This window comes from Dermochelys coriacea, chromosome 7 (genome assembly GCF_009764565.3).
Source record: "Dermochelys coriacea isolate rDerCor1 chromosome 7, rDerCor1.pri.v4, whole genome shotgun sequence".
In the NCBI taxonomy this organism is placed as follows: Eukaryota; Metazoa; Chordata; order Testudines; family Dermochelyidae; genus Dermochelys; species Dermochelys coriacea.
In genome coordinates this window covers 72,245,560-72,261,585 of record NC_050074.1, presented here as the reverse complement: position 1 = coordinate 72,261,585, position 16,026 = coordinate 72,245,560, and the positions used below count along the sequence as shown (strand labels likewise).

General features: G+C 41.2%; 1 protein-coding gene across 5 annotated transcripts in view; it reads left to right on the top strand.

The window, feature by feature from the left end:
- Window positions 1-16,026, top strand: part of OGDHL (oxoglutarate dehydrogenase L) — a 110,655-nt gene that overhangs the window by 31,963 nt on the left and 62,666 nt on the right. For all 5 annotated transcript variants that reach the window (XM_038410800.2, XM_038410798.2, XM_043518829.1 and 2 more), the window contains 3 exons: window positions 3,270-3,372; window positions 9,225-9,340; window positions 11,312-11,466. In XM_038410800.2, coding sequence (XP_038266728.1) covers window positions 3,270-3,372; window positions 9,225-9,340; window positions 11,312-11,466 — 374 coding nt within the window. The remainder of the gene's footprint in view (window positions 1-3,269; window positions 3,373-9,224; window positions 9,341-11,311; window positions 11,467-16,026) is intronic.

The following is a 16,026-nucleotide window of genomic DNA, read 5'->3' as shown; positions in this document are numbered from 1 at the left end:
AGCTAAACACTGATGGAGCTGAAGATTCTGTTCCATCTTGAGCATCATCAACAGAATTGTTTGCTCAGTTCTAATCAGATATACTTGTGTAGCCATTGTAAACAATGAGGTTCACAGATGTCATCAAGAGCATAATGTGACCGGCAGAATTTTTAATACTGATGGTGATGCACGACAACCCTGGCTCGACCAATGCTAAATTTACAAGACTGGCAATTATAGAATGTTTTGTTTCATTTCTTTTCTTTGTAAACAGAGCACATATCATATGGAAAATAGATGCAAATACCAAACCCCACAATGCCATTTTTACAGAGTCATTTTTAAGAGTACAACTGCATTTTAAGAAATGTTCATAGTTGCTACCTCTTGTACTGAAATTCTAGTTCAGCCCTTGGTATTATAGTTTATTTTCACTGACGTTTAGGACGCTAGTATATTGAATGAAATTGTAGTCAAGTGACTCATAATTTATCCATTAATTTAAAAAATAAGCTGTCTGTAAGTTTTTTATATTAGTACCTGAAAAGGGAAATGAAAATGTCCTATTACTATTATAAGATATATACATGGTTCTTTAAATTTGCCCAGAGTTTTACAGAACATAGATAAATTGTAACCTTTATCAGAAATTGCTGCTTATATACAATTCAAAAATTAAACTGAAAGGTAAGCAAGATGGAGAGAACATAATTGCTTATGTCCCCAGTGTTGACGTCAGTGTTCATAATGGGGATTATTGGGGCATATATCCAGTGACAGTACTCCTTTTATTTTCAGTTCATTTCATAGGGCACTGTATTGTGACACTTGCATTAGTGGTGGGTGGGTGTGTGTGTGTCCAACTAAATATATACCCCAAATAAAAACCACAAAACAGAGGACCAAAAAAATGCCACCATGACTAAATAGTGGAGGAAATGGTGGTTAAAGTCATATTTTGAAAATTGATAGTCTGGTCCTACTGAGAGCAATAAAAAGGAACATAAATTCTAGCAAGTGTAAAAGTACAGCAAGTCAGGCTAAAAAAGAATCAGAGTGATTAGCTAAGAACGTAAAAACTAACAGCAAAAATGTTTTTACATCAGAAGCAGAAAACCTGGCAGTCAGTGAGTCTACTGGATAATTGAGGTCCTGAAGGAGCACACAAGTAAGACAAGCCCATTGCAGAGAAGCTAAATGAATTCTCTGCATCGATCTTTACTGCAGAGGAGCTGGGGGAGATTCCCATACCCGAGCCATTCTTTTTAGGTGACCAATGTGAGGAATTGCCTTAGATTGAGATATCGGTAGAGGAAGTTGTGGAACAACTTGATAAAATAAACAGTAATAAGTCACCAGGATTCGATGGTATTCACCCAAGAGTTCTGAAGGAACTCAAATATGAAATAGCAGAACTAGTAACTGTTGTATGTAACCTATCACTTAAATCCGTGTGTGTACCAGATGACTGGAGAGTAGCTAATATAACACGTGTTTTTAAAAACAGCTCTAGAGACTCTCCTGGCAATTACAGGCCAGTAGCCTAACAGTACTAGGCAGACTGATACTTTTGTTCTTTGCTGTAGTTTCAACCAGACACATAGGTGAACACGATACGGAGGGAAAGAATCAACATGGCTTTAGTAAATGGAAATTGTCTCCCCAATCTATTAGAATTTTTTGAGGGTGTCGATGAGCACGTGGACAACGGTAATCCAGTTGATATAGTGTTCTTGGACTTTTAGAAAGCCTTCGACAAGTCCCTCACCAAAGGCTCTTAAGCAAAGTGAGCAGACCTGAGATAAGAGGAAAGGTCCTCTCATGGATCAGTAACTGGTTAAAAGATAGGAAATAAAGGGTAGGAATAATTGGTTAGTTTTCACAGTGGAGAGACGTAAACAGCGGGGTCCCCAAAGGAACTGTACTGGAACCTGTGCTGTTCAACATATTCATAAATGTTCTGGGAAAAGGGGTCAACAACAAAGTGCAGACCACACAAAATTACTCAAGACAGTTAAGTCAAAAACTGACTGCAAAAAGTTACAAAGGGGATCTCACAAAACTGGGTGATTGTGCAACAAAATAGCAGATGAATTCAACGTTAAGCATAATGTATTGCACCTTCAAAAAATAATCCCAATTATACATACAATATGATGGGATCTAAATTAGCTGTTACCACTCAAAAAAGAGGTCTTGGAGTTATGGTGGATAGTTCCCTGAAAACATCCGCTCAATGTGCAGCAGCAATCAAAAAAGCTAACCAAATGTAAGAAACCATTAGAAAAGGGAGAGATAAGAAGACAGAAAATATAATGCTGCTATATAGATCCATGGTATGCCTGCGTCTTGAATACTATATGAAGTTCTGATCACCCCGTCTCAAAAAAACCCCAAACCATTATTAAATTGGAAAAGGTGCAGAGGAGGGCAACAAAATGCTTAAGGGGTGTGGACCAGCATCCTACAAGGGGGCAGAAAAAATAGTGGGATTGTTCAGCTTAGAAAAAAGATGACGAAGGAAGAATGTTAGAGGTCTATAAAATCTGAATGGTGTGGAGAAAGTGAATAGGGAAGCGTTGTTTACCCCTTCACAACACACAAAGTAGGGATCAACTAATTAAAATAGGCAGCAGGATTTAAAACAAATATAAGGAAGTACTTCCCACAATGCACCATCAACCTGTGGAACTCTTTGCCATGGAATGTTGTGAAGGCCAAAAGTATAAGTGGGTTCAAAAAAGAATTAGATAAGTTCATGGAGGATAGCTCGATCAATGGTTGTTAGCCAAGATGGTCAGGAACACCACCCCATGCACTGGATGTCCATAACCCTCCAATTGCCTGAAGCATCTGGCACTGGCCACTGACAACAGGAAACAGAGAAACGGGAAAGGAGGAAAGAATGCACAGCAGCCTGACTTAACAATTCAAATCTGCCGTTCCATTGGGAAATGCCTGCCCCAACTGTGACAAGAGTTGTGGATCAGGGATTGGTCTAATTAGCCACCTGTGGATCCACCTGGGATAACCGGCTATCATTTTATGGACAATAATCATACTCTAACTCTGAGGGATTGTTGACTGCTACTGGGCTAGATGGACCATTGGTCTGGCACAGTATGGCTATTCGTATGGTTTTTGTGTGTGTATGTTTGATGATTCCATGAGTTATCTGTGTGTTGGGGGTATAATTATTGGCAAGTTCTCCCTTTTTACTGACTTTATCATGGTTTTTTTTTTTCTTGTTGTTTTCTCCCTTTTCCTACCTAATTGCACCCATACAGATCCGTGGACATCACGTGGCTCAGCTGGATCCCCTAGGAATCTTGGATGCAGACTTGGATTCATTTGTTCCATCTGATTTAATCACTACTATTGATAAACTGGGTGAGAACTGCAAACTACTTTTATATAAATCAGTAAGTTTGGCCAGAGGCATGGCTTGTGGTACAATGTATCCTCTAGAGAGAGTCACTAGGCAAGATAATTACAACAACGGCGTGTTTTTCTTAGATAGGACAATTATTAATTAGTGAAAATATTCCTCTAACCTTTTTGGTTATTTTATGATAAATCACTGTAACTTTGCTTTGATTGTGATACCTTTTTTTGTGAGTCTAACCAGTGACCACTCCTCAGGGAAATTTGAAAATAGAGCATTCCCTCATTCTTGCACTACCTATTTGTAGAAGCAGCTATAGCTCATTGTTCCAAGCTTGGGGCGATCAAGCATGCTTTTAGAACATTAGAGAATAGAGTATGGATTGGCTGATGAGATGGTAATATATAATGTAAATTTGGCAATTTGCAGAGTTATATTACAAGAGGATGGCTAAATCATTCCAGTGAAGCTTCTCCTTTGCAGCTGGTTGCCACTGCATGCTATTTAGTTGGAACTTTTATTGTGGGGAGGGTATGGGGGACAACGGAATTAAGAACAAGTGCATAGTAAATTAACAGTTATACAATGCCCATAGTATCTTCCTAGTGTATTAAAAGGACAGGAAACAATCATACACAGTGCATGGTTCTGGACCACATCGAAAGTGACTAATAGATATAGACATTTCTGTAATTGCACATCACTATGGTTTGAGCACTATGCGGCAGAGATCTTCATTGTCAACTGAATCAAATACAAAATGCATCCTATTCATTGTTACATAAGGGCTAGTTTCTAACAATTATTATTTTTAGTCATATGGTCTTATTGTTATGACTTAGATATATTCCAAAAACCATATTGTCCTAAAGGTGGGTTTTTTTGTTGTTTTTTTTTTTTTTTTGAGAGTGATAAAATCTTAATACAATAGTTCAGTGATTGATAGTTTTTCCTGTTCCTTAATTACTTCTGTGGAACAGTAGACTGTGCTTTTCCATGAATGAATCTTTCTGTGAATGATACAGAAGCTACATATTTTTAAAAAGTTTTGATACAAGTTTTCTGACTAAATGAAGAGATGCCCAAACTAGTCTTGGTCCTCTCGATGTGAATTCCATCTTCTTTTCTTAATTTGAAGAATCTGTCCAAGCTGTATCTCAGGGATTGGCAGCCTTTGGTACATGGCCTGCCAGGGTAAGCCCCCTGGTGGGCTGGGCCAGTTTGTTTACTTGCTGCGTCCGCAGGTTCAGCCGATCGCAGCTCCCACTGGCCATAGTTTGCCGCTCCAGGCCAATGGGGGCTGCGGGAAGCTGCCCGGGCTGAGGGATTTGCTGGCTGCCGCTTCCCGCAGCCCCTCATTGGCCTGGGACAGCGAACCAGGGCCAGTGGGAGCTGCAATCGGCCGAACGTACGGACGCGGCAGGTAAACAAACTGGCCCGGCGCGCCAGGGAGCTTACCTTGCATGCCAAAGGTTGTCGATCCCTGCTGTATCTTTGAAAACTGACTGTAAATCTCAGTCTTGCAATCATCACTTAACGGTGTCTTAAAGCAGCAGTTCTCAAACTTTTTTTTTTTTTAGCAACCCAAGGACCCCCATTTTGATTTACAATTTTTCACAGACCCCCAAACCCCCTGCTCAGGCCATGTCGCCCCTCCTCATCCCCGCCTCCCCTGAGTGCACCCCGTCCCTGCTCCTCCCGCTCCTTCCCAGCACCTCCTGCACACCACTGAACAGTTGGGAGGGAGGGCAGTTGATTACTGGGGTCAGCAGCCCCGAACATGACTCCCTGACCCAGACTCCAGCTTAAGAAATCCTGTCTTAGAGGAATAATGCAGTGTGTCCTGGTTCTCCAAGATTGGTTTAGCTTTCTTAGATGGCATTTGTTTGAGATGAAGCAACGTGATCGTGATTTCTGCTAGAGCAGAAAGAGCTGAAGAAACCCCATTCTTAGTCCTTGGGGAGTCTCCCTCAGCTGAGTCTGCTCTCTGGTACAAGCAAAATAATTATGATATGCTAGGACCTGAGGAGTAGTAATATCTGTATTATTTAAATTAATATAAAATTAACAAAATTTAGGTAATTTAAAATTAAAATACTTGCATCACCTTATACTATGTGCAGTCTGCTACTGCTGATTATGGTACCTGTTGAAATGCAAGGCACAAAAAGCAGCTGTAGATGGGAGGGGCTGTTGTCACAGGGATTGTGGGAAAAGAGGAGGGTTCCAACGTAAAACAGAGGTGGCAGAAATACATAGTGTCACCTAATATTAATGTTTGGGATATGCAGCTTTGACCTACCTGGGGGTGGGAGGGTGATCTATATCTTTTGTCATGCTAAGAACACACTAGATGACAGTAGAGGTGACTTGCCTGAGTATTGAGCTCTCACATAAAGCCACCAGAGACTGGTCAGTCAAGGTGAAGGAGGTGCATTACACGCATTGTCAGTGGCACAGGTTAGTGACTTCATGGGAATCATGCTAGTAGCTAGCCTTATGCAGGTCAAGGAGCCATTTTGTGATTCCTTCTCAGTAAAGTGACACAGGTTGCCTTGAGGGGAGTGCAGGGTTTTTCCCCCTCTTGGGATGATTTCATTTCTTCTCTTTGTTGTTTACATTTCCTATAAAAGGAAAGCCTCAAGCACTAAGGATCCCAGCTGTATCATTGTGAAAAATAGTCTGCACTTTTGATTAAAATGAGAGGTTATTATTTCCTCCAATGTGAGGCACCATCAGAACCCTGATGAGTTTGGCTCCCAGACTCATGCATTGCATTAGAGAGATTAGTTTATGTTCTCATTCTCAGCCTGCTGGGAAGAGAGATGGCAGGGAGAGCACAAAGGTCCTTCAGGGCAGAGGTTCTGAACCAGGGGTCTGGTGCCCCCAGGGGGGCCATGAGCAGGTTTTAGGGGGTCTACCAAGCAGGGCCAGCATTAGACTCTCTGGGGCGCAGGGCAGAAAGCCAAAGCCCTACTGCATGGAGCTGAAGCCCGAGGCCCTGAGCCCCACTACCCAGGGCTGAAGCCGAAGCCTGAGCAATGTAGCTTCGCAGGGGCCCCTGTGGAGTGGGACCCTGGGCAATTTCCCTTCTTGCTACCCTCCAACGCCGGCCCTGACCTTTATATGCAGAAACACAGTTGAGTTGTTCTGACACAGGTGGGGAGTGGAGTTTTTATAGCATGTTGGCGGAGGGAGGGCCTTCAGAAAGAGAGAGGTTGAGAACCCATGCTTCAGGGTATCCAGAGCATACATGAACCTTAGCATGACTTTGAGTACAAGTTAAATGCAGACCATTGGCATGGTTTATCTGAACCTCAGAAATAATGCAACGTGAAATTCTGGGTATCTTGAAAAACTGTCAGTAGCGTGACATCACATGGAAAAAGAAACTAGATGCTTGCAATGTGAAACAGGAAGGGATGGCATGTTTAGAAGTGATGGTGCCATGTAGGCATGTGTCTGGTGGGATGTATGATATGAATATGCTGTTAGAAAAAGGAAGTTGGAGTGTGGATGATGGGATTCCCAAGCTAAGTGTTCCCCTGTAGCTTGAGACCAATAGGAAAACTTACAAAGAGCCTCTAATGACCACACAAGATACTTGAATATCATGGCCAGAAATACATGTTTCCTGTATGTAGTGTCCCATGCATGGTTCCCTTTAGGAGTTATATTTACAATACAGCTAGTTGCGAGAACACATTTTGCAAAATACTAATGCCTAAAAAATACCTTCAGTGAGGCCTAAGCTCAAAGGTCCTTATCCCTTTAAACCTGAAGTGATGCTGTAGTAAATTTGCAGTGCTGAGGTAAAAGACACAGCTGTGCTATTTGTGCCCACATCACTTCTATTACATGTTCCATTGTTTGCATGACTGCCCATGAAAATCCTGCTAAGTCGGAGAGTGAGTCAGCAAGGAAACAAATAAAAGTAAAGTTGGTGGCACTGCGTCCTTTGCTTTAGCGTCGGAGACTCAGAACCAAATCTCTTAAGTACTAGTAAATTGCACTGATTCAATTCTATGTGTCTGTATATGTGCCTTTTTCAAATTTAAAGTGAAAAATGAAGTGCAATTTATCTAGTTACCATTTATACTTATTTTAAATGAAAAGATTACGTATTAGTAATAACAATATCTATGAACTGACACTGTTGCATGGTAAGTAGTACACTGAGTTCCGTAGTGGTTGGACCTTTACATTGCTTAGTTCTCTTCCTCCCCCCCCCTTCTAGAATTTGAACATTGATCCTTTTTTCCTTTCCTTGTGAACTCTTAGATCTCTGGGTATTATTCAGGCTGTCAGTCAGTGAATGCTAAAGTACTCGCTTACAGTATGTGTTCAATCTGTAATGGGTTAAGATTAAGTTTCCTCATGCAGAACCTTCACCATGTACTTTGAGCAATGCTGTGATGTTGGTTGGTCTTGTTTATACCTCATTTCTTGGAACTGCAAAAGATAGGTTAAAGATTGGCAGAATCTGATTTCTTGGTCTTGGCAGGTTCAGAGATCCCTAAATCAAGGATGGAGATGATGCATTCTTTTCACAGTATCTGGCCTTGAGAGGAACTCTGATTTATAAACCATCTGGTTCAAATCTGAAGTTATTGGTAGGACTTCTGTTACTAATAGCAAAGACAGGGTCAATTTCACCTCCTAACGTTAAAATGAGACCCTGAGATTTTTTTCCCTGTGGGTTTCCAGGTCAAATGTAACATAGATAAGATGTTTGATGGCATGTGTAAAATAAATTGATAATCTCAGTGAATATCCCAATCTTGAAAACTAATTGACACTCTAGTTGGCAGTCTCAAAAGCCAAGGACTGAATGTGCGTGCAGTGCAGTTATAGCCCAGCTTCTGCTGCATCTCTGATAAACACATATTCCTTCAATCTGGATTTTCTTCAGTCTGTATAATTACTTCTGATTTTTGCTGCTGCTGCTATTTTTAGGCAATGTGGACAGTAATTTTATTGTATTGCCCAGTGGTTGTATAAAAGCATTCTGTTGGCTTAAAGACTACTAATTTATTTTATTTGTCATGATCTTACTTATAGACTTTCTATTTTTTACACTTTTCGACTGTAGGAAGAGTTTCAGGAAATACAATTTTATGGACCTATCATTGTTTTCAAGAGAATATAAAGAGAGATTTTAAGAGGAGAGTTGCCAGAAGTAGCTGGAATGAACTCAAATATATTATGTATTTTTGTGTCCCCAAAAATGCATTGGGCACAAAAAAAAGTAGTAGTAAGGGAATCGTCCAGTCCCTCCCTGAAAAACCTTCCAGTTTCAATTTAGAAATTACATCAGTGAGGATCATAAAGTAAAAATTTGGGAATCTAGGACAAGGGTTATGGTGTGATGGGTTAACCTACATATGTATCTTTAATCTATTTAAAACTGTTTTTTCTTGTATTGCCACATTTCATGGCAGAAGTGAGTTGAGATGAAATTTTAAAAAAAAAAAAAACTATAGTAGTAGGAACTTGGAACATAGTGAAAGTGCCATGTTGTTCTCCATATTGAAGGTTTTCTGTCACATGCAGCCTTCCATTGGAATATTGTACCACTTGCTTGCGTAGCTGATACCAATCTAATAGATGAGATTTGCTCCTTCATCTGATAAACATCTTGAAAACTCTGCCTATGTGCTTGTTAAATATGGGTTTCTCCAAGCGTGTGGTGTTCATTACAATCTGGCAATTCAAAATGTTTTCTCTTTTCTCCAAGGGTAAAGTGTCTTACAGCCTCCTTAAACTTTCACTGTGTATTGTCTTGACCAGGACATACGGTCTGTTTAGCTTGTGCTTTTTGTCTCCCCACCCCGTCTCACCAATTGACACACTGTAGGGCTGTATGGGTTGCATGAATCTGACTTGGACAAGGTTTTTCGATTGCCTACAATCACCTTCATAGGAGGAGATGAGACTGCTCTTTCTTTACGAGAGATCATCAAGCGGCTGGAGGTCAGTGTGGCGATATATCTTGTGTAACTACTTTCATCCAGATGGAAGTGAGCTGTTGTCAGTTTGTATATTATAAAATTGGTCCATTTCACTTCAGTTGACAATAGGACACATAAGGGAACTTCAAATGGCATTCAAGGTGACCCTAGAGCAGTGGTTCTCAACCTGCAGCCCAATCAGCACAGAGCTGCAGCCCATGTGACATCCTCAGGGCCAAACAGGTAGTATTGGATGCAGCCCACATAACACATTGTTGGCCACATATGCGGCCCACAATGGTAAATAGGATGAGAACCACTGCCCTAGAGTTTCTATAAATGGTAGAAGTTGTTGGGTCATCTTTCACATGCCAGTGCAATGTAGGAGGTGGTGGTGCAGCACAATACTAACGTAGGCCCTATTCCTGCAAAGGGATCATGCTAGCTGATCACTTTGCAGGATAAGGGCCCCTAAAACATTTCTTTGTGTTTTCTTTGGGTCTGTCACAGAGAAACTCCTTGTAAGCCACTAGTTTCCATTCCATGCATTTCCTCAGGATGCATTGTGAGCTCAATCCTGCAGCCTTGACATCTGTGAGACTTTTTTTTTCTGGTGTAATGACTTTGGGATTGGGCCCTAAACTCATGACCACTCCAATACAGATTGGAAACAGCTTGTATGATAGTGGATCTCCCCACCCCTTCCCCCCTGCTTCTGCATAGTTATTTTTTTCCCCAATAGCTGATGTAATTATGCTGTATGAATTCAATGAAACTGGAAATATTTAACAGAATAATGTGGGAAGAACCCAAAATGAGACAGCAGATAACATTAGAAATGTATCAGTACAGTGCCTGATCTTGCTGGATGCTCCTTTGACGTACTGAATGCTGTCACCACTGGCTCTTTAGCACTTTGCAGGATTGGACTCATAGCGCATACAGGGACACTCTAGGTCATTTTCTACATTGCAGACGTAGAATGGATCTTTTAAGATTACTTTGTGCCTGACTGTCTTCTCTCCCTGCTATTTGCATGGCAATTTTAAAAGTACCAGGCTTTTAAAATCTATTTGCACATCACATACTCATGAAACGAAACATGCTATAAAGGAAAAAAAAAATTAATTGCAGAAGTTTGGATTAGCTTTGTCAACATTATCACAATCAGACTCTCTTGTATATTTGGTTTGGTGCTTTTTTTACTGTAAGAATCTCTGTATTTGGTACTTATATTCACTTCCTCTTATGTATAATATATCTTTCCAGTAAACATTTCCTCTAAAATAAATAAATAGAAAACTTTTAAATACCCACAATGACAAACTACAGTTACTTCCAAAATATGTTGATTTTGCCATTATCAAAAACAAAATTAGGTTACTTCCCCTACCCTCTCAATTTAGTTGGAAATCTGAAATTGATTCCTAGCCTTTTAAGAATTGCCAGCTATCACACAATTTGCATGGGGCTTCATAAATGTCTTTTCACTGACTTGATTTCATGTGATAATTTTTTTAAAAAACCCTTTGGATAAATTCTGATAACCAATTTGAATTTTTTTCCTGGAGCATCCAAAGCAATGACTGTGATCCGTCTATATATATATATATTTTTTTTGGTCAGTTAGATTAACTTCATCAATTAGTTTAGGGCATATATATTGACCTACTTTTAAATTATTATTACCAGGTAAGAGAAATCTTTCAGATTCCAAGTGTCTGAAATATTCATTTCTGTGGGTAAAGTTTGTGGGGCTTGGGAATCCTAATCCAGGATTTAGTAAAATAATTGAATTGCTTACAGCCCCAAGAAAGAATTAATACAAAGGGAAGTGAAATCACATTTTAATACAGGGAATGATAACTGAATGGTGGTGGGAATGATAACAGAAATAAACTACGTGCTTTAATTTTAGAATATCTGTCCTACTTCTCCCAATCCATGAACTCCCAAAGTTGTAAATTTCTAGACTTCATGTTTTACCTCCCAGAATACATATTGTCAGCACATTGGACTGGAATTCATGTTCATCAATGATGTGGAGCAATGCCAGTGGATCCGACAGAAGTTTGAAACTCCTGGTGTCATGAAGTTTACAAATGAGGAAAAACGGACATTGTTGGCTAGGCTGGTGCGCTCCATGAGGTATGTTGAGGTTTGTCCAGCAACGTTTTGTTTTCTGTTTCTTTTGAGGGGAGGAAGGGATAGATCACATTCTTGGGTATTTCCATGGCTTTTGTGACACCAGTAAGCAACAGATTCACTGGTTTGTGTTGGAGGTTTGGGAGAATGTTTTAATAAACCAATCCATGTAAGTAGTTCGTAGTTTCTGTCTGAAAAGAACTCTAAGTGGTTTTGAATGCTGTTGCTGAGCTTTCCCATCCAGTCTTACCTTCTAAAGTACCTAATTGTCCACGATACATTGTGTACTTTGCCCCCCTCTGGTGCCACAAAACTGAAAAGCCATTGTAACTGGCCCTCTCAGAATTTCTCTGGTGTGAGGAGAATCCCCAGGTGGTGTGTAGAGTAGATGTGCTCCTCTTGTATTGGACATAGGTGGCATGGCCAGGTTATCCCTGCAACCAACTGATGCTCTACTGCCAGAATGGCCCGTTGGGGTCAGAACAACCAGACATAACTTAGCGCACTTCCCAGGCTTCAGAAAGCTGTACGAGGAGAGAACAGGATTTGGAAGCATAAAGGTGACTTAAAGGCATGTCTGTTTCCCCTCTTGTGAGCTATGCCAAATGCAGCTGTATCGTGGCACTCTGTCTGACCCACAGACTTTTTTTCATTTCCTGTCTGTTTAGTGACCTGAATTTTAAACAAGTTGAAGGAGGTGTCTAGTTCCCAGTAGACTGAAATCCACATCTCAATCACTAGCCCCATTGGCACCCATGTTGACTGTCTCTGTGACGAGGTCATAGAGTATGAAGGCCACCCTAGCTTCTTGCATGAGGAGTGAGGCTTGCTGCTCATTCTCTACACGATTATTCACAGGACAGGACTTCAGTTCTCAGTGATGTTGATCTGGCGTCTTTTTGACAAATGCTGCAGTCAGCACAAGATAGTGACACTGATTTAGAGAGTGATTAATGGGAATATGTTTCTTTACTAGATTCTTTCCCCCTTTCCCCTCCCGCCACCCCCTCCCCTCCAAAAAAAGAGAGAGGGAGAGGCAGTAGAAAGCTGTTACAAATGAAGTTCCAATAGAAGGAAGGTACTGACGTTTTTGTCACTGTGTGGTGTTCTGCAATATTTTTGGTTGGGGAGACAGCAGTGCATCATTCTTGTCCAATTTTAAATTTTAATGAAACAGGAATTTTAGTCAGATGCCTAATAGTCAGGTGAACGTGGCATTTGAGTGATGGGTTGTTAAACAACTTGTCTGTATGACGTTTCCTCATTTATCTTCCTAATGCAGAAATTTGCATTACTTCTGGCTGTGGAGGGACCTGATTTTGACCAACAGGAAGGATCCAAACGTCTTATCAAATTTTTTTTGTCTATGGAAAATACAGAAAGAAGTACTTAGATGAATTACTGTCCCAGCCAGCTGTGGACACAATTTCTACTGAAAGAGGTTGAAAGTGTTAAATCTGTTGCTGTGCAAAATCTGCTTCATACTCATTGAGTTTGCAGCCTTGTAGCTAATATCACCATATATTTTAAAATTCAGTTTTAATAATCTAACTTCTCATTTGTGCTGTTTGTTTACTGGTAGATTTAGAAATGGCACCTAACTCAGTTTTTTATTTTAGAAAATATGTCCATTGTATATCCCTGGAGACTCTCACAAATGATAAACACAGGCAATGTTAGGCCCTGATTCTTCAGTCTGATTCATGTAGCCAGACTCTAATGGCTGCACACCAGCTGGTGGGATCAAGGCCTTTCTAGGCATGTCTGTGTCTCTCCCTTCCTGCTTCTCATGTACAAGTCCTCATGGTGTTTAGTTTCTCAGTCTGGCAGGGAGGATGTTTAAATCTAATGAAAGCTGCTACTTTAAAAAAAAAAAAATAGAACGTGTGTGTGTGTGTGTGTGTGTGTGTGTGTAAAATATATTTTGTGAAAGTTTAACCAGAATTTCAGCTAATTCAGGGACAATTTAGGTTATGAAGGTTTTGTTTTGCATATATATCTACATATAATTTTTGACTGATTTTTTTTTTTTTCCTTTGGTGAAACTTCCACTTTAACAACCTTGGCCTGAATTAGCTGCCATTGTCCCTTGAAGAGTGTGATGGGACTACCAAAGCGAGCCTCGATTGTTTGGGAAGTTTCTGACTTGGCTGGTTTGCCATTTAGGGATCTGGGGCAAAAATTGGGGATTGGTCCTGCTTTGAGCAGGGGGTTGGACTAGATGACCTCCTGAGGTCCCTTCCAACCCTGATATTTTATGATCAAATATCCTGTGGACTTGGAGGTTAAATCTAAGATGTCAGGCCCTAGGCAACATGTCCTTTTTTCTTCTTCAGAATATACACTGGTCAAAATCTGATCAAAATACTAATAGAACCATAGAACATCCTTGGTGGTGGTAACCAAGCCCTATGTTTCTTTAGATGTTACAGGTAGTCCTTCAGGTAAGGTACACGGATACCTCCTCGCTATCCACATATGAGCATATTGCCCTCTTGAACTGCCACAAAGGCTTTGGTTTTCCAAATGCTATTTTAGAGTCCAAATGTTACCAGGGGAAGAGAAAGCTTTTGCTCATGTCCATTCCACGTTAGGTGTGTGCACACTTTGTGTCCTGTGGCCGGAAATTTTTCCCTCAGTGGTATCCGTTGGGCCGTCTCTAGCTCCTTCTGGTGCTGCATGCTTATGAACCAGTATAAGGGGCACTGTCGGCCCTACACCCTCTCAATTCTTTCTTACCAGCCGTGACAATTGCTGGAACAACTCCTCTTGCTTTGGCAAGGCATTATTCAGTGGTTTCTCTTTAGCTTAATTTATTAGTCTTCTCACACAAGATGTCCATTTGGTTCCTTAAAGAATTAGAAAGACTTTACCCTCAAATTCATGAACCAGTTCTGCCGTGGGACCTAAACCTGGTCCTGTCAAGACTGATGGGCCCTCCCTTTGAACTGCTAGCACTGTGCCCTCTGCTGTATCTCTCCTGGAAGGTCGCTTTCCAGGTGGAGTTACCTTGGCCAGAAGGGTCTCAGAAATTAGGGCCATTATATCAGAACCACCGTACACCGTATTCTTCAAGGACAGGGTTCAACTGCGCTCCCACCTGGCGTTCCTTTCAAAGGTAATCTCGTGGTCCCATAGTAACCAGGCTATTTTCCTGCCAATTTTCTTCCCAAAACCGCTCAGGAATTCAGAGGAATAGCATTTTCACTCATTGGATGTTAGACATGCCCTAGCCTTCTACACTGAAAGGACCAAGCTGTTCCATAAATCCACTCAGTTCTTCATGGCAGTAGCAGATAGGATGAAAGGCCTACCAGTTTCAGCCCAGAGAATCTCATCTTGGATAACTTCCTGATTTCATGGATGCTACAAGCAGGTGGGTGTCCCACATTCTGCCATCTTAACTGCCTACTCGATGAGAACTCAGGCCTCATCATCAGTGTTTCTGGCCCAGGTCCCGATCCAAGACATCTGCAAAGCAGCGACCTGGTTGTCAGTGTATGCGTTCTCCTCCCACTATGCCATCACCCAACAGGCTCGAGATTACGCCAGGTTTGGGAGAGCAGTATTGGAATCCTCATGTCCATGAACTCCAAGCCCCCTTCCTTAGGTACCGCTTGAGAGTCACGTAATGTGGAATGGACAGGAGCAATTACACGAAGAAGAAAAGAACTGTGACTTCCCTTTCCATAACTACTGTTCTTTGAGATGTGTTCCTCATGTCCATTCCACAACCCATCACCTGCCTCTCTGTATGAGTTAGCCAGCAAGAAGGAACCGAGAGGGTGAAGGGCCAGCCGTGCTCCTTATACCAGCACATAAGCATACGGCACTAGAGGATGCTAAAGCCAGCCCAACAGATACCACTGAGAGAAATTTCTGGTGACTGTGCATGCAGCGCGCACACACTTAACATAGAATGGACATGAGCAACACATCTCAAAGAACAACAGTTATGGAAAGATTAGTAACCATTTTTTTCCATATTCCCATGTGTGGATGGAGGGAGGCAGGAAGGATGGGAGGTTGTGAGGAGACCCTTTTAATGATCTATCACATGCAAGGCTTTAATACATGGTGAACACAATTTATCAGCCTTGTCCATCTACTGCCTGCCTGCTCGTGAATATTTGTTTGGTAAGGACACTAGGATAACCAGCTATTTCTAAACGTATGTAACCAGAATCTCCCTCCCCCTGACCCAACATGTCCATGTGCAAGTTGTCACTTGGAAATGTTGAAAATGCTTCCAAAGTCAGTGGCAATGTGCTCTGGTAAATACACTTCCTAACTGGAGGGAGGAAAAGTTATACTGTGCAGTACGGGGTTAACATCAAACCCCCAAAGGACAGAAAATCGCAGATACAGTTGCCATTTTAATTCACCCCATTGTCTAGAGGGCTTATGCTCTCAAGGAGCCAGACCCTCAGCTTTTCGTAAATGGATGTGGTTCCATTGATTTCAAGGTGCTATCAAATTTACATCAGTTCAGGATCTGTCCATTGTTCTTAAAGTTCTACACTGCCTTAGATCTAAACTGTTGGGTGAGCTTAGGAGAGTTTT